Here is a 23,248-nt window from a genome sequence, read left to right as displayed (position 1 = left end):
CACAAGAACAATTTCAATAAATGCCTACTTTAGAAAATAAATATTGTGAATCTTGTGGTAATCTGACATTTCTAGAAAAATGAAACTATTTGCCATATCTAATATAGCTCTGCAATAGATGATATATGACTTTCTGACGTTATTGAAGTATAACTCTCAGTATCTGCATTACTGAGAATATTGGGTGGTATTGCTATTAATGGTTTAGCAATATATATGGAGGATCACAGATTTCTCTCCTGACTGAAGGGATTGCCATGTATTTTGAACAAAACTACAGCCAATTTAACATAGTACTGACACTGTAATAAATCCAAACCCATTTCATGGTTGCCACAAATATTTTAAATTTATTTGATTACTGAGAAGTTTGGTTTTTAAATTGGATTTGTGTAAAATAAAAATCTCTCATATATGCATAACCAAGTTTCACAAACTGAAATACCTCTTTCTGTTTGTTACCTTCTTTCCATTAACACTCTAGTCATCATAGGAAGAAATTTTTCCAAACGAATAAACCCAGTTGGTTCTTCTTCTTCTACCTAATTTTTAAAAGAAGCATATCATAAATGACGATGATTTATTGGAAAATAAACCAGAAACTAATCTGAAATTACACCATCTGAAATTAGACTGTAATATATGAAATAGAAAAAACAATCTTGTTCTCTATAGCAATGCTAAGAATCATCCATTAGCTAATATTGAGGAGAGTGATACCTTCCATGTAACCTGACAGAAAAAAAAGATTTGCCAAATCAGACCTCATCCTTCTATTTCCTCACCAATCAATTAAACATTGACTGTGTTCTTCTCATCCACACATTAAATATGCAAAATCTGCATGTATGCAAAGAACATATATTTCTAGCTACACAGACATGATCGTGATATGATGAGTTTTGTTCCATATAGCATCAACCTTCTGAACTCTCGTTTTCTCTTTCCGCTATTTATTCTAAATGGACAGTGGTATCTATCTATCTATCTATCTATCTATCTATCTATCTATCTATCTATCTATCCCATACATATACATACATACAAACGCATACACACACGTATGTATGTATGTATGTATGTATATATGTATATATGTATGGTGCAGGTATATATGCATGCACATAGCATGTGTACATGTGTGTCACATATGTGTTTGGGTAGATATACTCTTTCTCTTGAGAGCAGGCAACAGAATTTCATTTTTAATGTGGGCCAGCGTGCTCACAGTAAAAAAATTATAATTAAAAAAGTTATGTTATCTATCTTATCAGTGCAGCAGGAAGATTGGTTTATGAAAGCTTGAGTCAGCTGTTGCACTGTCAGAAGTAGCAGAATGCCTGAGGCTGTCATTAGAGATCTAAACTAAATGTATCTGTATAATTACATATTTGCAACCTCCATCAAAAAAGTTACCCCTAGGCTTTATTATCTCACTGTATCACTTCTGTTGTTCTACTGCAGAACCACTGCACAAAAGGCACACATCACATTACATTTCTCCCAGCTCTACATTCATTCTTGGCCTCTCCCTTTAAAAATAAAAGCTGTGTTTGTTTTTAAAAGGTTGTGAATGGAAATTTAAATACAGCGATTTAGTTTGTTGCCATGCAATGAGATAATAGAAGCAGATAAAGGTTAAGTCTCATATGGTCTCATAAAGACTTACGATTTGGGAGTGTGATAAGCAACTTGCAAATCAGCAATAATGATGGCCAATTAAAGGTGGGGAAGAAAGAAAAGAATGTTTTCTAGATTGGTTGAAAGAATGTAAGATATCATTCTTTCTTTTATCTAGTATATTTAGTTTCTTGGTCTGAAAGGGCTGAGAGATAGAAAAGTAGCCAAACAGCAAAGCTAGCTTCTCCTGATTAAAAATGAGCAGTTTTTTTTTAAATTATGGTTTTAGGATCTTCTAGTTATCAACTTTATTATTATAGCCATACATGGATAAGAGAAAGAACGTTGTAAGAGTACATTTATGCAACATTGTCCTCTAGTGGCAAAATTATTTTTATACAAAATATTTCTCCATTAAAGCAAAGCAAAACATAAACAAAAATACTATGATTTTTAGAATAACATTTATTAATTAAATGCTATATAGGTAGTCCTCAATTTACAACCACAATTGAGCCCAAAATTTAGGTTGCTAAGTAAGAAATTTGTTAAGTGAGTGTTGCCCCATTTTATGACTTTTCTTGCCACGATTAAGTGAATCACCACAATTGTTAAATTAGTAACACCGTTGTTAAGTGAATCTGGCTTCCCCATTGACTTGGTTGGTCAGAAGGTCACAAAAGGTGATCATATGACGTTGAGACACAACAACGGTCATAAATATGAACCAGTTACCAAGCATTTGAATTCTGATCACATGATTTTGGGGATTCTGCAAAGGTCGTAACTGTGAAAAACGTCACATAAGTTACATTGTTCAGTGCCGTTATTAAATTGCAATGGTCACTGAATGAACTGTTGTAAGTCAAGGACTGTATACGGGGATAAATGATGTTGTAATATTGTATCTGACACATTTATATTTAGTTTTGCTTACTGATTGCCACATTTAGCAACCATTTAGATTTATGATAGTATAAAAAAAAGAGCTTTGCAATCACTCTTCACATTTATGACCATTGCAGGAACCCCTGGTTACATGAAAGCCATTTGCACACTTCCCAATCTGCTTGTGACAGAGTTAATAGAGAATGCTGAAGTAAAATCATAGGTCATGATCGTGTGATGTTACACTTAATGACCATAGTGACTCGCTTAATGATTGAATAGGAAATGATGTAAGTCTATCACAGTCACATGATTTTCCATTTAACGAATGTGGTGCTTAGCAATGGAGTAGCTGGTCCCAATTATGGTTGCTAAGTGAGGACTACCTATCTCACAGACTCTGAAAATCTTAGATGGAGATTCTATTATTATTATTATTATTATTATTATTATTATTATTATTATTCTTAAACATTTTGAATACAGTGTATTGTCAGGGTTTATCATTTACAAAACAAAGAAAGGACAGTAAAAATATTAACACATAAACTGGTAACAATGGTAATGTAACAAGAGCAAGCCTGCAAATTTAACAGAGTAATTAAAGAAGACGTGAGCTGGACCTGTGATCCTGAATCGCAAGTATTTTACTTATTTTTCAAAAGCTATTTAAGAAAGAAAAAAAAAAGGAAAAGGAAAGAAAAAAAGATTTTTAAAATGGCGACTGCCGCGGCTTGAGGAGAGGCTGAAAGGGAAAGTCCTTCCGTTTTCTATTATTACAATGTAGCGGAATAAATACCTTTGGCTACAATTGAAGACAATACTTCACTTTCGTGTTTTTTTTTTCCTGGAGAGCTGATATTGCTCTTGGTTGGAAAGAAGTTTTCTTCTCTTTTTTAATAAAGTTTGTCTGGGCGGAAACATGGCATTGAGACTTATAAAGTCAGACAAACAAGCAGTGGGGGGGGATTCCCCCATTAACAAATTACAAGAACAAGTCTTAAGTCTCCAGTCTCAGAAACCTGATTTTAACATAATAGAATTTCTTTTAGAGGAGATTGTAAGAAGGGATGAAATTGTGAATCAGCATCTTGAAAATTTTAAGCAGGAAATTAAAGAATTGGTGAAATCTAAGTTTGATTTTTTGGAGCGAAAGATTTTAAAAATGGCTAACGGTTTTTCAGAATTTATGATCCAGTTGGATGCAAATACTAAGTTATTAGAGTCTAAAATGGAAGAAACTCAGGATAATTTGGACAATAGAATCCAAAAAATTGAAAATGATTTGACAAATACTCAAGATAATAGCTCAAAAGAAAAACCTAAAATGGAGGCTGATCAAAAGACTGGTAATGTAGAAAATTTGCAACAGAGGATTGAAAGAGAAGTTTTAATGATGCAATATAATTTCACTGAATATGCGATTAGACTGAGAGGTTTGCAGGAAAATAATAGAGATGATTTAAGAAAAATATCTTCTGAAATTCTGGCTGGGATTTTAAAGGTTCAACCTGAGGAAGTGTTTTGTAGGATTGACAGAGTTTATAGAATAAATTCCTGGATTGCAAAGCAAAGGCAATTGCCTAGAGATGTGATCTATTTTACAGATAAAGAAATTAGGAATAATATTGTGCAAAATTCCTTTAATTCTACTTTGCAATTGTATGGAAGAAAGATTTGGATCTACAAAGAGCTCCCGCCCAAGATGTTAACGGATAGGAAGAAATTTGGTTTTTTGGTGACTGAGTTAAAAAGAAGAAATATTCCATTTAGGTGGGATGCCCCAATTGGTATAATATTGAGATATCAAGGAGAAAGATACCAACTAAATACTGTTGAAAGAGCGGAAGAATTTTATCAAAAAATTTTGAAAATGAACTTAACATCTTTAGGCATAATACAGGATAAGCAGAAGGAGTTGGAAATAAAGGGAAAACATCGAATTACAGAGGTTGTGGTAGACAAATTGCCTTTGGATTCTTTAGATACCCCAGCTGGATTATCTACAAATATGAGAGAAGTGGCATCTGACTCTAACGTGATGATTCATCAAGTCAAAGACAAGTATGGAAACCAATTAGCTGATATACATTTGGCAAAGAAGAAATATGAGATACAAAAACAAAATCAACAAGACCAACTTATAAAGCAGAATGAAAACCGATCAGTTGATATACAACTTGTAGAAAGGAAACCAGAATGGAAATTAAACCCACAAAAAGAAAAGAAAAAAAGAAATAGGTCTCATAAAAATAGAAATTTCTAAATCAAGCAACAGTGAAGCCAGTGATTTAAAAAAAAAAAAAGAATGAATATGCGAAAAGATAGTGGAGGCGAAGTATTGGTTAATATTATCCTGAGGACTGTGACAGACCTCTGCAATGCCGTAATTTTGGGATGTGAAAAGAGCCTTAAATTGTTGGATTTGAATTATCTACCTTGGATTTCTTTCTTGTATCAATAAATATATTATAACTATACTGAGCTACAAGGCAAGAGAGTTACGCTGGGGCATGCAGAAGATCTGGTTGTTACCCACTAGGATGATGGGAATTAATAATCCTGATGAAAGCCACAGTTACAACTATATGGAATATAATCATAATGTCACTCGGGTGGTTGTTTTTACTTTTATATATATATGAGGATATTTACTACTGATGGGGGCAGATGATGATTGAAGATTTTGAACAAACTGTTGCATCAGGAAGCTATGTTACCCTATTATGGATGATGGACTCAACAATCCAGTGGAAAGACATCAAAGAAGATATTATATGGATTATAAATTTAAAGTCATTGTCCTTTTTTTATATATATATAACGGAACACACACACACACACACACACACACACACATATATATATATTAGTAGAGTGGGCAGTGGATTAAAGATATTAAGAATTGTTGTGCATGGCAATTTTGTAGGAAAGTGGGTGGAAATAGGTTAGTTTACTGATTGATTAGTTTAAGAAAAGGGATGTTTAAGTGATATATCTAGGGGAGTGGAGGAATGGATAGAGTTGAATAAATGTTAAATTAGGATTTATGGGGAAGGCTGCTTTGAAATGTTATATTAATATACACAAAAGATTAAATGTCAAAGTAGGATTTATTATATAGTTTTAAAGTGGAAGGTTGTTTTGAAATGTTGTAATAATATACAGATATAAGTTTGGGGAGGAGAAAAAGGGCAGATTATTGCTAAATTGGGAGTTATAATAATATTATGCTAAATTAGAAGTTATCATACAATGTTATAGTAGAATGTTTTTTTTTTTGAAATGTATGGCAAAAGGGGGAATTAACAATATTAATAATATTATTAGCAAGCAAGGGTCAGTATTTAGAGGAGGGAGTAAGGGGATGGTAAAATATTATATAATCTGTTATGAATTAGGTTTTTGTTGTGAAGAAGTCACAGGGGGGATGGGTGGTGAGGGGGGTTAGGGAGGAGGGGGGGAGAAAAATGGGGGAAAAATTTGTATTTGAAAACTTTTTCAATAAAAAAAATGGTAATGTAACAGAATAGTTTTGGCTAAATTTCTTTTTATATTAGTTTATTTATAATTCTGTTAAATATATTGGCATATTTATAATTATAAACTATCTTTATATTTAATTCATACATAGCAATAATCTTTCTTCATCTAATGTCTATCTCTTATCTCTAATCTATATAAATAAAAATGTAAATGTCCATTTGTACATAACCGCACATCTCCAAAAGTTCTTCACCGATTGCTTTCAAATTTTGACACAACGTTGCATTCGACTACGGGCGTGTTTTTATATATCTATATTATATACATGTCACACCTGTGACAGGTAAAAACATGAAAAACATTGGAAAACATTGAAAGACATTGACAAACGTTGAAAAACAGCACCATCTGCTGGACATAAAACCAACATGGCAACCTTCCAGCCTTGATTACGCTCAACAGATTTCTGCTCCTTATATTTAGACTCTCCATATTGCTTCCAAGAAACTGCGCATTTGGAAGGCAGAAACGCCCAAGGGCCATATCCTTCCACCAGGCTCGGCAGGTAGGCAGCCGGCTCCTCGCAGGGAAGCGCTCACAGCCGGTGCTTCTAGGGCTGGGCGGGGCCTACCCAAGCCTGGCTCTGACCTCCCCCTCCCACCCTGCAAACTAGCCTTGCCCGCCACTGCTGCCCATCCCCCTCGCCAGCCGTTCTCGGGGCTCCCTCCAAAGAACACCTGGCAACGAGGCTGCCTGGGCCCGCTGAGCGGGAACCCTCCATCCCTCGCCTGGCTCGAATTGCACCTGGCCCAGCACTACCACGGGCCCTGAGGTCAGAAAGACCAGCCACCAACCGGCGCTATGCGAATCCGGTCGGTGAGCAGGAGATGGAGGCAACTGGAGCCTCGGGGTTGCCTTTGACCAGCGCTGCCTTTGATTCCCAGGTGGGCGCTCTGGCAGTTCACGGAGCCTACACAAAAATTTCACCTTCTGGCAGAAAAGGGGCTCCAGGGAGGCTTTGGGGGGCGGAAACGGGCAGGAGGGAAGATGGCCAGCCCTCCTTCATTTCGCCTGGAAGAGCAGGGCATTTAATCATTCCCCTGCCCTTGGCAGGCGGGGGAGGAGAACTGCGCAGCAGGGGTCCAATGGGGTGTGCGTGGCTCCTGGCTTTGCCGCTTTCTTCCTTCAGGCGGGAAGCCTCAAACCAGCCTTGAACCCCCGCCGCACCCCCTCCCTCCCTCCCTTCCCTTCCCTTCCCTCCTATGCCTCTCCCCGTCAACCCCCAGAGAACATCTGTGTAGGGGGGATAGAGGGGGCCCCCGAGTTTCTGCTGTGGTGCGGACAGCTGTGAAAGCCTGGCCTGAAAAGGTAAGGGCGATGGCGGGGGATGCAGAAGAGGCTGGGCCAGAGACAGAGATAAACTGAGAGAGAGGGAAAGAGAGACATAGAGAAATACAGAGAGACGGGGGTGGGAGAGACACATACAGAGATACAGAGAGAGAGGGTGGGAGAGAGAGAGAGACAGAGAGAGATACAGAGAGAGGGGGGAGAGAGAGAGACATAGAGAGATACAGAGGGGGAGAGAGAGAGAGAGAGAGAGAGAGAGAGAGAGAGGGATACAGAGGGGGGAGAGAGACATAGAGAGATAGAGAGGGGGAGAGAGAGACACATAGAGAGATACAGGGGGGAGATAGATACAGAGGGGACGAGAGAGAGAGACAGAGAGAGATACAGAGAGCAGGGAGAGAGAGACACAGAGATACAGAGAGAGGGGGAGAGAGACACACATAGAGAGATACAGAGGGGGGAGAGAGAGAGAGACATAGAGAGATACCGAGGGGGGAGAGAGAGAGAGAGATAGAGAGATACAAAGAGGGGGAGACAGAGAGGGAGGATTTTGTGGTTCCCATTGTTTTTTAGCAACCGGTTCTCTGCCCTAATCACCAGCTGGGCAGGCGTGGCTCGGGGGCTGTCATGTAACTGATGAAAGTGAGTGACGTCGAGTTGGCCACGCCCACCAAATGTTCGTGGAGAGTTTGGAACTTCAGCCTTGCTCTTTTAGCCCAGCGGAAGCACCAGACTGGGCCACAGCAATGCGTGGCCGGGTACAGCTAATCACTCATAAAATCTATTCCGTATCAAGTAATATTCTGTGTCTTCTTTGTCTTTTATTTTTAAAGTCAGTCTGCCCATCTCAGCACAATCTAACATTTTCCAAATTACATCCTCATCTGGTGGAGTATTCTCATTTTTCCAGTATTTTGCAAATACAATCCTTGCTGCTGTCAGTACATGCAAAACTCAATATGTAGTCCCTTTATCATAACCCTCCGGCATTATACCCAACAAAAATACTTCTGATTTCAGGTCTATACTTTGCTTAATCATTTTTTTCCAACCAGGTATGTATTTTCTTCCAATATTTTCTTGCTTTCATGTAAGACCACCACGTATGATAGTAAGTACCTGGGATCTGATTGCATTTCCAGCATTTGACAGACAGATTACTAAACATTTTTGCCAGTTTTACTGAAAATCAATATTTAGTATGCAAACAGGAAATATCTACTTTCTGAAATCATTAAATGTGTTATGTAGATGATGGACTACTGGAATTATAAACCAACCATGCATGATTGGATTATGTCTCACAAGGTATGGTAAAATATGTTTGGTGAAAGCATGGAGAATTTGATTGGGAAGGCTTTAAGTGAAATCCTTCAGGGACAGGAACAAATCTCCTGAAGTATAGATCTCAGATTTAAAACTTCCATAATTCAGAAAGTGGGTGTGCTGAAAGAGGTCTATTTAAAAAAACAACACGGGGGGGCGGAAATCCCTTTTCACAAAGTACATGGTCTTCAGTAACTATACTCTTATGCTCAGAGTAAGAAAAGTAAACAAGCTGAATTTTAATTATTAGTACAGAGAAGAAATACAGTACGATCTAATAGATATAATGGAGACCTGGATGGAAAGTTTACCAGATCTGGAATACAACAATTGAAGGATACAGCTTGCTTGAAAGAAACAGAAGCAATATTGTAGAGGAGAAACAGTTGCATTGTACATTAAAACTATCAATTCCTGCAGAGAGATCAAAATGAATGAACACAGCAATGCTTTAAAGCGTCTGAGTTTTAGAAACAAAAAGCAATCCAAACAGAAGATATGGAAGAAGCTTTCCAAAACCAAATTGCAAATGTTTCAAAGAGACATGAAATCATAGGAGACTTTTATACCATCTGTTGGGAGACAGACTTTGCCATGAATGATTTTTCTATCATATTTCTGACTTGTCTTGCGGACAATTTTCTGTTTTAGAGGATGGAAGAGAGTATAAAAGAAGCTATATTAACTTGATACTAACCAATATTGAAAATTCCAGCACTATAATAAAATACGGTGGCCTACATCTGTTTATCTATACCTTCACTCTTCAGGCTTAGTACTACACTAGCAGTCCCTCTATTCTATATGAATTTAACATAATTTTAGCCTCTAGCTATTATTATAGGACCTCTAGCTATTATTACAAGATAAGCAAAATATTTATTTGCTCAATGAAATTCCTTGATATTGCATTTTTAATCCTTATTGATTTAGGAAAAGAGATCAGATTTACTCTCAACATCTTTAAGTAACAGAACTTTAAAATTATGTAACGCTACCTCTGCAAGCATATCATGGAGATCCGCCTCATTGGGACAACAGCCTAATGACCTAATGATAGTGCCAATCTCTCTGAAAAAGGAGAACATATGTTATTAAATATATAAGTAATGCAAATCTCTAATTCTGATTTATTTTATTCAATTGCCTCCCCATCAAGTATGCCTAGTTCGTAAGATCATAACCACTAAAGCAATAGATAGAGGGAATATAGTTGCCATGTCTTTAGTGAATTCCAGATCTTTAGTGAAGTAGGAGGGCTTATAGATTTAGTAAAATGTATAACAATTGCATTGGTTTTCAGATATACCAGTACTAACAAAGAAGTGTCAATTATTCTTTCTGCCCCCAAATACAGTTAATTCACAGGACCTGAGCAAAAGAATGTGATGGATCTTTAAGGGCCTAGTGACCAAACAAACATTCCAATATATAATAGTGATTATATATATATATATATATATATAATAGTGAAAGCATGAATTTATGAATATATAATAGTGAAAGTATGAATTAAATAGTTTCATTAATTCATATTTTCAAACATGAACTGAATGTCCACTTAATTGAAATATAGTTCTGCAGTACTGAATTTCAATTCCTGTCTTGACAAATTATGAGAATGTCCTAAAGTTATTCATTTTCTAGATGCATTTACACTAACTGGCCTACTCTAGTTTTGTCTCATCACTGTGATAGTATGTATATCTGGAGAATCAGTGGAGAGGACTTTTAGCAAAATAGAGGTTTCCCAAAGAGGAAGCAGTAAATCCAGTCAGAGATAGGCCCAGATTAAAAGACTGCATATTAAGAGATTGCCCAGTCCTGAGTAAGAGGGGGGAGGGGAGAAGAGGATCAGAGTAGCCACACCCTATATTTTTTTAAGGATATATCTAGTAGGTTAGAAGGTTACAACTTTAGTTTGGTAAGATTCTGTCCATTATTTGTAAGTAAATAAAGAACTGGACTTGGCTGGATTTCATTGTGTCATTTAGGCTTGGGCCTGACAATCACCTACCCCAAACTTAGATTATTACAGACTAATTCAATCTTGATATTCATGGTTGTGGTAGGTTAGCCTTCCCCTACCTTGGTACCTCCAGACATGTAAATTTCAACTCTCAGAATTCTCAGTAATGATCACCTCAGAGAATTTTTGAGTAAAATCCATGCATCCAGGGGACACCAGGTTGGGGAAGGCAGGATTAAGCTGCTATCATCTTTCCTGTTGAATGAAAAGGGATTGCTGAAAGTCACTCATTTTACAGGAGATGTGAGTCTAAAAATAGTGGCCCAAATACATGGTAAGTCACAAACAAAAGAATGAATGTTTGTGTGTGTATTTAAAATACAAAAGAAAAAAGGTACATTCAATAATTGGCTTTCAAAAATACAAACAGTCCAGAACTGAAACGGTTAACTCATTTTCTTAATAAACCCCAGCAAAATCTCCAGCTGAGCAATAAGCTATGCCACAGTGAGTAGTGGTTAAGAAAGAAGAGGGTTGTGGCAATAAAACGAACAAAGCAAAAAAGGCAAAGGGGTTGTAAGAAACCAACTGTAGGAAGAAAAGCTCAACAGAGCCCTGGTAGCGCAGCAGACTAAAGCACTGTTATTAACATCAGCTGCCTGCAATTACTGCAAGTTCAAATCTCACCAGGCTCAAGGTTGACTCAGCCTTCCATCCTTTCTAAGGTAGGTAAAATGAGGACCCAGATTGTGGGGGCAATAAACTGACTTTGTATAAAAATATACAAAAGTATGAAGGCTATTGCTTAACGCATTGTAAGCTGCCCTGAGTCTCCGGAGAAGGGCGGCATATAAATCAAATCAAATAAAAAAAAACAACAACCCAGAAATCTGGTAACTATAGTAAACAAACCAAACTAGAACTTGTTCTCTGTTAATCTTTGTCAAACCCAAAATTTCACACTTCAGGCTTTTTCTCCATAACAAAGAGAACAGAACTTCCCTCCCTTCTCCATTTGCTTTTTATATGGTAAACACAGATGTTTCCCAAATCTCTGATTTGTGCATAACATTAACTTCTTCCCTTATGCATTCAGCCAAACCATTCTGATCTGAGATTCCTGATTTCTGGGAAGTTTCCATTCTGCAACACAGACAACCAACCACATTGGGGCTAACTTAATTAATCTAAAACCAATCAAAATGTTTCACATTTCTCTTTAAAATAGTTGTCTTTATTAACCCACACTGCTTTATTATTAGGGCTATTAATTCTTAACAGAATAAATTTTCCAAACCTGACATCCACAGTTTTATTACATTCATGGTCAAACACTTCAAAGGCTTCAGTGATCTTCTTTTGGATTTCTGCTACTGCAGATTCTATAAAGCAAGGAATTAAAAATCAATCATAGTATACTTTTTGTCAAAATTAGCAGTAAAATGTTCATTAGAACCAGCATAGCAAACATTTTGAGCTTTCCAGAGCTAGCTTGCTTGTTAGGCATAATATAGGTGTGAAGGAAATGAATAATAAGTTACTCTTTTATAAAAGTGGTTAATGTATTAAAAAGCCATGATGTTCTTACTGTTGCAAACTGATCACAAATCGTAATTAGTAGAGACAATGTGTTATGACTTGCTAAATGCTCCCTTGGAGACAGGAACACTTTGGGCAAGACCATTATTAGTAAAAAGGAACATCCGCCCAAGGTGAAGTTAAAAGTAAACATGATAAGATAGTTGTTGTTAGGCAGGAAATGTCAAGATGACCCTTTAAAGTGTAAAACAACTTGAAGAATGACTTAGGATAATAAAGGGGAGTTGGGAGGGATTCTTAGGCGTGGTATGCATTGTGTAGAGGAGTATAAAATGTGTAGCTTGAAAACTGCTTTTTGCGCTCTTTGAACTCAATCCATTTGGGAAGGGTCTAAGAGGCCGCGTTTGCGCTTTATATTTCTTCATTTTATCTCCAATAAACATTTGATTTTGTGAACCAGACTTGTTTATGAATTGTGAGGATTAAAATATTTGGGTCTTATATCTCACAGGTGGATAAATAAGTGGGAAGTAATCAATTGCCTTCATTCTGTTTTCACTGTCAGTCTGACTGTCACTGTCCCAATTTTCTCTTTTTCATCAATTCTGGATGTGAATGTCAACCACTTTATAATGCCTTGGTAAGGCCACACTTGGAATACTGCATCCAGTTTTGGTCGCCACGATGTAAAAAAGATGTGGAGACTCTAGAAAGAGTGCAGAGAAGAGCAACAAAGAAGATTAGGGGACTGGAGGCTAAACCCTATGAAGAATGGTTGCAAGAACTGGGCATGTCTAGTTTAATGAAAAGAAGGACTAGGGGTGACATGATAGCAGTGTTCCAATATCTCAGGGGCTGCCACAAAGAAGAGGGAGTCAAGTTATTCTCCAAAGCACCTGAGGGCAGGACAAGAAGCAATGGGTAGAAACTAATCAAGGAGAGAAGCAACTTAAAACTAAGGAGAAATTTCCTGACAGTTAGAACAATTACTCAGTGAAACAACTTGCCTCCAGAAGTTGTGAATGCTCCAACACTGGAAGTTTTGAAGAAGATATTGGATAACCATTTGTCTGAAGTGGTAGGCAGGAGGTTGGACTAGAAGACCTTCAAGGTCCCTTCCAACTCTGTTATTCAGTTATCCCTCAATCTTGGTGTGCTAGGGTTAAATACGACATTGCATTAATCATATGCTGAATGCAGTAGAAGCACCCTTTGATGGAAATAGAGGATGTACCAGAATAAACTGAATGCTCTGAGAATAATTTGGCATTAAGCAAGGAATAAGATAATGTGTCATGTCTCCCTGATTGTTTAGGATGTTTATGGATAAAGGAACAGTTGTGATAATGCTAGAGATGTATAGATTGGGAATGTAAGTAAGTATGCATATACTCTTGAAGGCTGATAATCATTGTTGTTGGCCGAGTACCTAAATTCCAATAGAAGAAAACATAAGTTACTCAGGGCTGAACTATGGAGCCCAGGTACTCTCTGAGCTTGTTTGTTTGTTTGCAGACATTTCATTATTCAGCTAGGTAACATCACCAGTATGTATAAATAGGGGTTTGTTACCTGTTTATATACAGTAGCTTGCTCTGCCAGCGTTGCTGGGTGCATAGCTTTCTCCTTGGTAGTTCCTTGATTAGGACATTGTTTTCTGCTTGATTTATCTGGTGTTGATCCCTGCTTATCAGGGTGTTAGCTGCTGGAGAGGATGTGTTCTGGTCTTTTTATTTTCTTTGCATTTATGTTGTCTCTTTTTTGCTATACTATTTTTGGGGTTTTTGCCATACTATTTCTAACTTACATGTGATGTTCTACAAAAAGATGTTTACCATGAAAACAAAAAGATTGACATGACTATGTGAATGTGTTTTTGCATACATGTTTTAAATTAAACTGCTGGCATAGAGATTCCTAAAATATATTCACAGCTGTGAGCCCCACCATGACTATACTCCATATTGTGTATTTCAGGATGGAGTGGGAAACCTGTCTGATATTTAAAATACACTGGATGGATAGAGATTTGATCCACATTTAGACTAAACCCAGGTAGATCAAGTGGACAAGTAAATTGCGACCAAATTTATTTTATTTCACTGAGCCTAGAACCAATGTAGTAGATTGTTTTCCTCAATTAAACTATTGTAGGATCACCAAAAACAGGTTAAATTTCTAGATACAGCCCATTGTATCTTAAAGCAATTTATCAAGGAACTTCCTAGAGCAGAAGTGTAGGATTAAAATGATAAGCTACTTCTAGACTACTGCTTAATTTACAGAACCAATTGGAAACCATGACTATAATATTAAATGAAAGTATGTATGATGTCTCCTTGATTGTTTAGGATTTTTATGGATAAAGGAACAGTTACAGAGGATGATGTAATTGCTAAGGAAATCCAACAAAGTCATATTTGCTATAATTAGTGGACACCCTAAAAGTGTGTTTATGTGTGTATATCCACACACCTACATAAATATGTATATACATGGGAATCAAATCTCTCTAGAATATCTGGGGTTTATTCAAAACCACTATTGAATACGTATGAATATTGAATATGAACAAATGTAGCGTGAATCAGGAGGGGGTAAGTACACCAGCATTGTGAATAGTGAGATTTCCTATACAACAGCAAGCAGTTTTACAATATTTTTGTTCCCTAATTCCTCACAAGCAAATAGAAGCCTGACTTATGATTATCTTTTTCTGCTGACTTTGAAATATTGAGAATACTATCAATCAATTAGTGATGCCACCAGTTGACTAATAGATGAATGCAAGGAACCTTATTCTATCATTGTTTTATACTGTTGATCCTACCTAAAGTAACAAAAATCCTTTTATCTACACCAAAAAGAAATAAACAGTAATCTAGTTCAGACCTGACTGCATTTGCCACTTATGAGTGGATTGCCAATCGACATAGAGGTATAATGAAATATGGGACTCATTTATACAGTAGGTTTAAAAAAAAAGATTGTTGGAAATACATATTTGAATATTTGCATTAGACAAGTATATATAGAATTGTATCTCTTTATTATAATGACATCATATTATGTTTTTGTTCCTTTGTTGCATTTCTTCACTTTTTTGTTAAAGCATTTTTATGTGTTCCATTTTGTCTTCTTTTTGTCAACATATCTATTTCCATCACTATTATCATTGTGTTTTGTTCTTTTATCTTTTCTTTTGTTAATAATTTATTTTGTTAATAATTAGAAAATAATTTAAAAAAAGCATTAGGAACAACGCAGTTAGTTTTAAGGTTAGGAAAGAATAATAGCTGTCCTAAATCTAGAAGACCAGGAGAGGCAAGAGTTATAGATAATAGATGGCTTTAAATGTTTGCAAACCCAGTGAGTCAAAGAGAAAACACAGCTTTCATATACTTTAAAAGAATCAAGCACCAAATCAACTCACATTGTGAGAGCATTACTATTACTAAAAAGAAGGGTTTTTTTTAAGTTTCTAAAACCTGCTAAAAACAAATGTGATGCAAAAAGAGATTTTTGAATAACATAACAGAACAAAATTAAACTGACAATAAAACCATAAGGAGGAGGAAATCTGCCAGGAAGTAATTGAATAAGGAAATTAAAGAAAGTAACAAAGAGGATAAGGAGGTTGCAGAACAGTTGAATAAGTTCTTTATTAATTTTTTTCCTCTTATTGTATACTATTATGACAGACTTAGTGGAATATTTGCATGTGTGTTAGTATAACTACACACACAGAGAGATGTATATGAAAGAAAATAAATGATATATGATAACATAATAGATCCCACAGGACTCTTTAACCTTGCAATGTCTTAGATAGATTAAAAATCCCTAAAGAGTAATTATTAGAATATGTTGACTGTTATTGTGCAATGTATTAAGGCACTGAGTTCAACATCTCAAGAAAGGAACATATTATTACTACACTAGTATGAGGTTATCTGGAATAAAACATGCAAGGGCATGCATTATCTTTTTGGAACAAGGATATTACAGGTAGTCCTTAACTCACAACTGTTTGTTTAGTGACAGTTTGAAATTACAACAGCACTGAAAAAAGTGACTTAAGGCTGGCTTTTACAGTTACAACCATTGTAACATCCCCATAGTCCCATGATTAAAATTTGGGTGCTTGGCAACTGGTGTTTATTTATAACAATCACACTGTCCTGGGGTTATGTGATCACCATTTATAACCTTCTCAGCTAGTTTCAGACAAGCAAAGCAGTGGTGGGTTGCTACCAGTTCACTCCGGATCAGGTGAACTGGTAGCGGCGGCAGCGGGAGGTTCTGCCCACTTACCTGGACGCTTCTGTGCATGCGCAGAAGCGCTGCACGTGAGCATGCATGAGCGAACTGGTAGCGACGGGATTTGGAACCTGCCCCTGAAGCAAAATCAATGGAAGCCAGATTCGCTTAACTGGGGCAAAAATGTCATAAAATAGGGCACAACTATCTTGGTTAGCAACAGAAATTTTGAGTTCAATTGTGGTCATAAATTGTGGACTACCTATAGTTTATACATTACCGGAATATTAAAAACATATTTTGATTTTAGCAAACAATATGATAGTAGCCTATCATATTTTACTAGATAAGGTATATAATATAGTACATTATATACTATATAGTATTACTATATAGTATTACTATAATACTATATAGTATTACATAGATAATATATATATAATACTATATAGTATTATAGTATATATAATACTATATATACTATACTATATAGTATTATATAGATTATATATATTATATAGATAATACTATTAATACTATTAATAAATAGTAACACCTTCTGTCTTATTATCTGTATCAGAAGTGTGATGTGGCTGTTTATAAAGGTATAATATTAGGCTATTGTAACAGGAGCATAGTATCCAGTGTGTATACAGGTAGTCCTCGACTTATGACCACAATTTGGAGCCCAAAATTTCTGTTGTTAAGTGAGACATTTGTTAAGTGAGTTTTGCCCCATTTAAGACCTTTCTTGCCACAGTTGTTAAGTGAATCACTGTAGCTGATAGGTTAGTAATTTAGTTAAGTGAATCGGGCTTCCCCATTGACTTTGCCTGTAAAAGGCTGCAAAAGATAATCAAATGACCTTGGAATACAGCAATGGTCATAAGCATGAATCAGTTGCCAAGCATCTGAATTTTGATGACACGATCTTGGGGAATGCTACAAAGGTTGTAACTGTGAAAAATGGTCATACTGTAAGTCACTTTTTTCAGTGCCATTGTAACTTTAAACGATCCTAAATAAACTGTTGTAAGTCAAGGACTAGACGATGGTGTTCAACATAGAAAATCATGTCTCTGAAAATCATGTCTTGTTTATGCTTCATTTTAGTAAGGACATTGTTAAACTGGAGGTCATCCACAAGAAAATGACAAAAGTGATGAAGAATCAAGATACTGTATTGTTTTATGAGGGATAAAAAGCTATAATTACAATTTTAAATGACTCTCAGCATTTAATTTTTTATTATAATTTATCTTTCTATTAGTAGTGCTCAATAAGAAAACAGGATATGCATAAATTGATAAGTTGTGGAAGTTTTCTGCATTGGTCCAGTACAGTAACAATATTTCTCCACAGACTATTTTTTTCTTTTTAATACATATAAAGTATACAGATAAAGAGTTATCCTGTTCATTTAAACAAATGTCTTTTATATATTGCTACTCTTTATAATGAATATTCAGGATGGGTATGAAGTCACTGGCCAGGGGCAAACATTTGAAAAAGGTCTTTAAGATCTATAAATTTTCTAAAAATGTCAACAAAGCTTGTAAACACATTCCTATCCTATAATTTACAAATACTATGGTCAACATGCCCTGATTTGTAAAGACATAAAGACATGCCTGGATTTGTATACTTAAATGTTGCATTTGTGAATAAATCTGTTAAATCTTTCTTTTCTGATACATTTTAAGTAAATACACATTTCAAATTTTATCACTTTCTTTATCCAATTTGTTTGGATTTGGGAGAGCTATATTTATCTTGGTTGCCCTAAGAATGTTAAAATACTGCCTATGTTTGCAAAATAAGCCTACCCATTATTCACATAAACATGGTTCACTAAAATATCACATTTTGCTGTTTTCATGACACATTGAAGCATAAAATATCCAGAGTCTACATTTTACACTAAAATATAGTCTTGTTTGATTCAACATAAACTACAGGACACAGTCACAGTAACAAGACCAGCTTTTTGGTTCTTTAAAGATGAATGATTGTGAATCACACATGATTTTTAATAACAGTCGAGGTACCAATGTTTTTGGGGGAGCAGGGGTTAAATGTCATATTTTATGTATCCATTTTAGGCTGAATTAATAAAGTAGTTGCTCTGGACTATCTTAAGGGACTATCTTAAGGGCAGCACTCCCAGTTCTCAAAGTATGCAGCAAACCAAATAATCCAACATCAATGAATGCTTTAAAACAGGAACGAAGCCTGTATTAAGTTGGAAAAGGCTCGCATTGCTAGAATTCTCTATCGTTGATAACAAAAAGGCGTTTTGAAGTGCAGAATTTTATCTCTAGCCCCGCAAGGGATGGAGGAACATGGCTACGTTTTGTCCCGAGGAGTCGTGTGAGGAAAGAAGGGAAAGAAAACCGGGACTGTACTGGGAGACTGAGGAAAGTCCTACTAAACATAAATAAACTTGAAGATGAGGGGATAGGCCAGGAAAAAGATGTAACCTAACTCTCCTACAATTAAAAAAAAAAAGCCTTTTTTTTAAAAAAGTGTAGGAGATAGCGGGCTGGAGGTACAAATTAGAGAGGAAACGGTGGAGCTGCTCTCTAATCCCCCGTCCTTACCCGCAGCGGTTCCTTCACGCTCCTCCGTCGCCATGGCGGTCTCCTAGCGGTCGCCATGGAGACGTTCGACACGGGCTGGGTCCCAGCTAGAGTTTCTCTCGGCTTTCCCGGTCGCCGTTCCTGCCTCCCTCCGGACCTTCAAGTGGAGGCGCAATTTCATTGCAGGTAAAGTGTCCCGAGCGCTGCTGGGTTTTTTGCCAGCAGCGAACTGGTTCCCAATGTGCTAAATGTGCTTTTTAAAAGTGCCTCTCAGAAATGTGTGGCTTGGTTTTTAACGTAAGGCACAGGTTCCCTCCTTTTTATAATTATTACCAGGTTGCCGAAAGAAGAGGCCATCTATCACCTAAATCTGCCTCAAAGTCACACACAGCATTACAATTTGGAAATTAGGAATCTTCTTACGAAGAGCATAGGGTGTGAAGTACTTACTAAAAACAGGAACTTGCTGGGCAAAAGATACCAGGTGGAAAGGATTGAACCTTGATTTGGTAAGCCTTATAAATGTTAAACGTGCATACGTTCCTCTGGATAATTTTTTGACGGATTTAATTCTTTTTAAAATCATGAATTTTTAAAAGAATGAATGCTTCCAAGATAAATCTATCTTCTGTTTTGACATGCAAAATTGTTTAATCTGGAGTTTGGGGTAAGTTTTGGTATGGTGCCAAATGATTACTTGTTTTAATCATAGTTTATTGAGTATACTACAATTGGCTGAGACATTAAGCCGTGAACCACTTTTATAAAACAGCTGTTCATAAATCATATCCTTTGTGTTTTATGTGAACTGATTATGAGTTTTAGGGGTGAAAATTATTTTAGATACACTGTTGCAGCTGTGTACTTGCAGCTCATATTAGGAATATACGTAAGTGCACCAGTGTGCTACCGTCCCTGTCCTAATATTCCTTTTTACTTACTCTTTTCATGTATTCAAATTATGTTTATAGTTTTACCTGTTATCTTATATATGCCTGACAAATAAACTAATGATTATGATTAATATTAGAAAAAAATGATGTGCATTTACATGCATGTTATAATATTTTTATTTTGAATCATAAACTTTTGGAAAAAGTGGCAAGTAAATATGCATTTTAAGTCAGTTTGTATACTTTGTCTTTAAGCAATTGCATCCCCAAAACTCCAGCTGTGTTGCTTCATTGCAGAAGGAAGGATGTTCTTGGAAAGGATAAGTTAAAAAACACTTACTGTATATCTAATCCTAGAAAGGTCATTGCTTTGCTGTCCCACCTAAAGCAAGCAGGCACGTCAAATGGACAGCAGCAATTTAGGAAGATTCTAGAAGCAGAATATCTGCACCCACTCTTGGCCTTCCATGAGGGCTTAAAACCTTGGCTCTGCCAATTGGCTTGGGACTCCCATGGGAGCATGTCATATTGGAGGTGGTTAGTGGACTGAGAGAAGATTCTATCTCTACCCCATGTGTATCTTGCTGCCTTCTTTGCCTTCTTTGTTAATTTTAATGTTAATATTTACTATCTTAATAGTTTAATGTTTTCTTTTTCTTTTGCTGTAAACCAGCTAGATTTGCCTCTAGTCAAAATGCATGACATATAAATTGAATACATAAATAAATAAAATAAATATATACATACATATTTTATTGTAGTGACAATAGAAAAATGTTTCATGCTGCACCAGAGAAGATAATAATAAATTAATCCTGTGTTTTACCAAGAAAACCACATGGATTGGATATACAATGTGAATATTGGTGAATAATGCCAGATGATGGAACTCTCTGATTAAATGACACTCAGAATACTAATGGTGTTTATGAAGTAGCTAGGCTAAAGTCTTTGGGGTGTCTTGTTGTTGATGTTGCTATGTAGAAAAAGAATCCAAAGTTACAAAATGGAATTTCAGCATGAACATAGAACTGGGAAAGCTCAACATAGTGAAGCATGAAATGAAATTATTACATATTGACATCTTAGGCATCAGCTAAGTGAAATGGAGTAGAATTGGACACTTCTGACTTACGGTCAGAAGATCATACTGTTAATTACTCAGAACATGAAAAATAAAGAAGGAATGGCATTGCTTTCTGGGTCAGGAAAGATATAGCAAATAAAGTACTTGGGCAGAATGTAGTCAATGCCCAAATAATATCAATCGGATTTCGCAGTCAGTCATTCAGTATAACAGTCATTCAAGTTTATGTTCCTATCACTCATGCAGAAGAACAGATGGTTGATTAATTTTATCGTGAAGTTCAGTTTGAAATCCAACAGAACATGCAAGTAGAATATACTGCTTGGGGGCTGACTGGAATGCTGAATTGGAAATATTAAGGAAAAATACAATGCCTATACAATGGGTCACAACTGCCTATAAAATGCCTATACAATGCCTATACACATGGACTTTACCAGATAGAGTACACAGAAATAAGATAGTTACAAGATACTGTTACAAGAAGGTGGTAAACATCAGTTATAATGGCAAAGATATGGCCAGGGGCTTACTGTGGAACTATATCACAGACTGCTAATGGGCAAGTCCCAAATTTAACTAAAGAGGAAGAAAGCCAACCAATTTTCATGATACGATCTTGAGCATATACCCACATTTATCAAACAGAACATCAGGAATTGTTTTGAATTCCTTAACCTCATTGATAGGGAATCTGAGGAACTGTGGAAGGAAATCATAAAAGTTATTAAGAATAAATGTGAAAAGAGGCACCCAGAGAACAAGAAACAGAAGTAGTAAAACTGGATATCAGAACAAAATGATGGAAATTGTTGAAAAGAAATGTCAAAAACAAGAAAGACAAAGATCTAAGGAAGGAATTTAACAAAGAATTTCAGATAGCTGATAAAAGAGACAACAACAAATATTACATTTGTAAAGACAATAAAGATGGAAACACATGAAAAAGCAAGGCAAATCTTCAAAATATCTGCAAACTTGTTGGAAGTTTGAACCTCAAATAGCTGTGCTAAATGAAGAGATACTCGATTTCAATACAAATAAAGATGGAAGGGGTATACTGAAATTATTGACAGTAGAGATATTAGTATCCAAGATATCTTAGAACAGTGGTCCCCAACCTTTCTGGCTCCAGCAGTAGCAGTGGTGGCGAGGGGGTGGTGGTTTTCTGCACGCAACCTACCTCCCGCACATGTGCAAATTAAGCTTTGCATGCTCGCCTGCCACTTGTACAGCCTGGTTCCGAAGATGCCACAAAACAGTACTGCAGTCCATGATTTGGGGCCCCCACCTTAGAAGATATTTGCTACTTATAAGCACCTCTGGTACTAGAAAATGAAGATAGATAACACTCTGTTTGTTACCAAGTACTCTAATTGCTATCTAATTCCATTGTGATTAGTGAAATTTGAATGCTTAATATATTTGCATACTTCAATTTCAGTGAAAATTGGTTTGCATGGTTCATTGTGAGTGATGCATTTTTGTATAATTCTATTCATGTTTAATCTCTAATCTGGACACTATGTTCAGTTTTCAGTTTTAGAAGAAAATCAACTCGTTTGAGCTGTGGTGCTGGAAAATGCCCCTGCATATTCCTTGGACAGCAGAAGTGACTAGCAAGCAAGTACTGGAGCACACAACACCAGACATGTAATTTGAAGGCAAAAATCACAAAACTGCATCTCAATTATTTTTGCCATATCCTGTGGGAGAATTTACTGGAGAAAGCAATTATGCTCAGAAGAGTTAGTAGTAAAAGGAAACCAACCTGCCAAAGAACACAATGACTGGACACCATCAAAGTGGACACCAGCCAGAGCATAGAACAACTCAAAGAAGTAGTGTAAGATTGGAAGGCATAGAGAGACCCGGCTCATAGAATTGTCAAGAGTCGGACACAGCTGAATGGATAATATCATCATTATATTCGGTTTTACTTATTCTAAAGCAATTACATATATAATATTGTAGAGCTGATAGAGAAGTATGCTTTTTCACTAATAGGAAATATTGCAAGAAACATTCTTAAGACCCAACTAACAGTAAAAAAAATAACAAAATGGTTCTTTTCCTCCTAAACTAAATGGCAAAATTGCAATTCTTAGTGGTCATTTATTCAAGAATTTAGAAAATATTGTCCCTTAATTCTTTATATCTCTTTATCTTCTAGATCTGATATTTTGCACCTGAACTTCAGGCTGATGAACCTCAGTCCTTGTAAAAAATGAAAATCTATCCATTGTTATATGAA

At 36.2% G+C, this 23,248-nt stretch overlaps 1 protein-coding gene and 1 long non-coding RNA gene across 3 annotated transcripts in view; one reads left to right on the top strand and one right to left on the bottom strand.

The window, feature by feature from the left end:
• DRC8 (dynein regulatory complex subunit 8) overlaps nucleotides 1-19,130 on the bottom strand; it is a 24,236-nt gene extending 5,106 nt beyond the window's left edge. Inside the window, exons 1-5 of one of the 2 annotated variants that reach the window (XM_087883003.1) lie at nucleotides 19,036-19,130; nucleotides 11,934-12,018; nucleotides 10,811-10,891; nucleotides 9,666-9,738; nucleotides 463-542 (exon numbers count right to left, since the gene is read on the bottom strand). In XM_087883003.1, the coding sequence (XP_087739129.1) occupies nucleotides 463-542; nucleotides 9,666-9,738; nucleotides 10,811-10,891; nucleotides 11,934-12,018; nucleotides 19,036-19,069 (353 nt within the window). In that variant the 5' untranslated portion in view covers nucleotides 19,070-19,130. The remainder of the gene's footprint in view (nucleotides 1-462; nucleotides 543-9,665; nucleotides 9,739-10,810; nucleotides 10,892-11,933; nucleotides 12,019-19,035) is intronic. The other variant, XM_034428218.3, reaches the window with a different exon arrangement.
• LOC117671929 (uncharacterized) lies at nucleotides 19,113-23,248 on the top strand. Its single transcript, XR_004593054.3, has 2 exons — nucleotides 19,113-19,200; nucleotides 22,528-23,248. It is a non-coding gene; the product is annotated as an uncharacterized LOC117671929 (long non-coding RNA).

This window comes from Pantherophis guttatus, chromosome 1 (genome assembly GCF_059756535.1).
Source record: "Pantherophis guttatus breed Tessera chromosome 1, ASM5975653v1, whole genome shotgun sequence".
NCBI lineage: Eukaryota > Metazoa > Chordata > Lepidosauria > Squamata > Colubridae > Pantherophis > Pantherophis guttatus.
The sequence above is the reverse complement of the archived record's forward strand: the minus strand, read 5'-3'. Positions and strand labels throughout refer to the sequence as shown.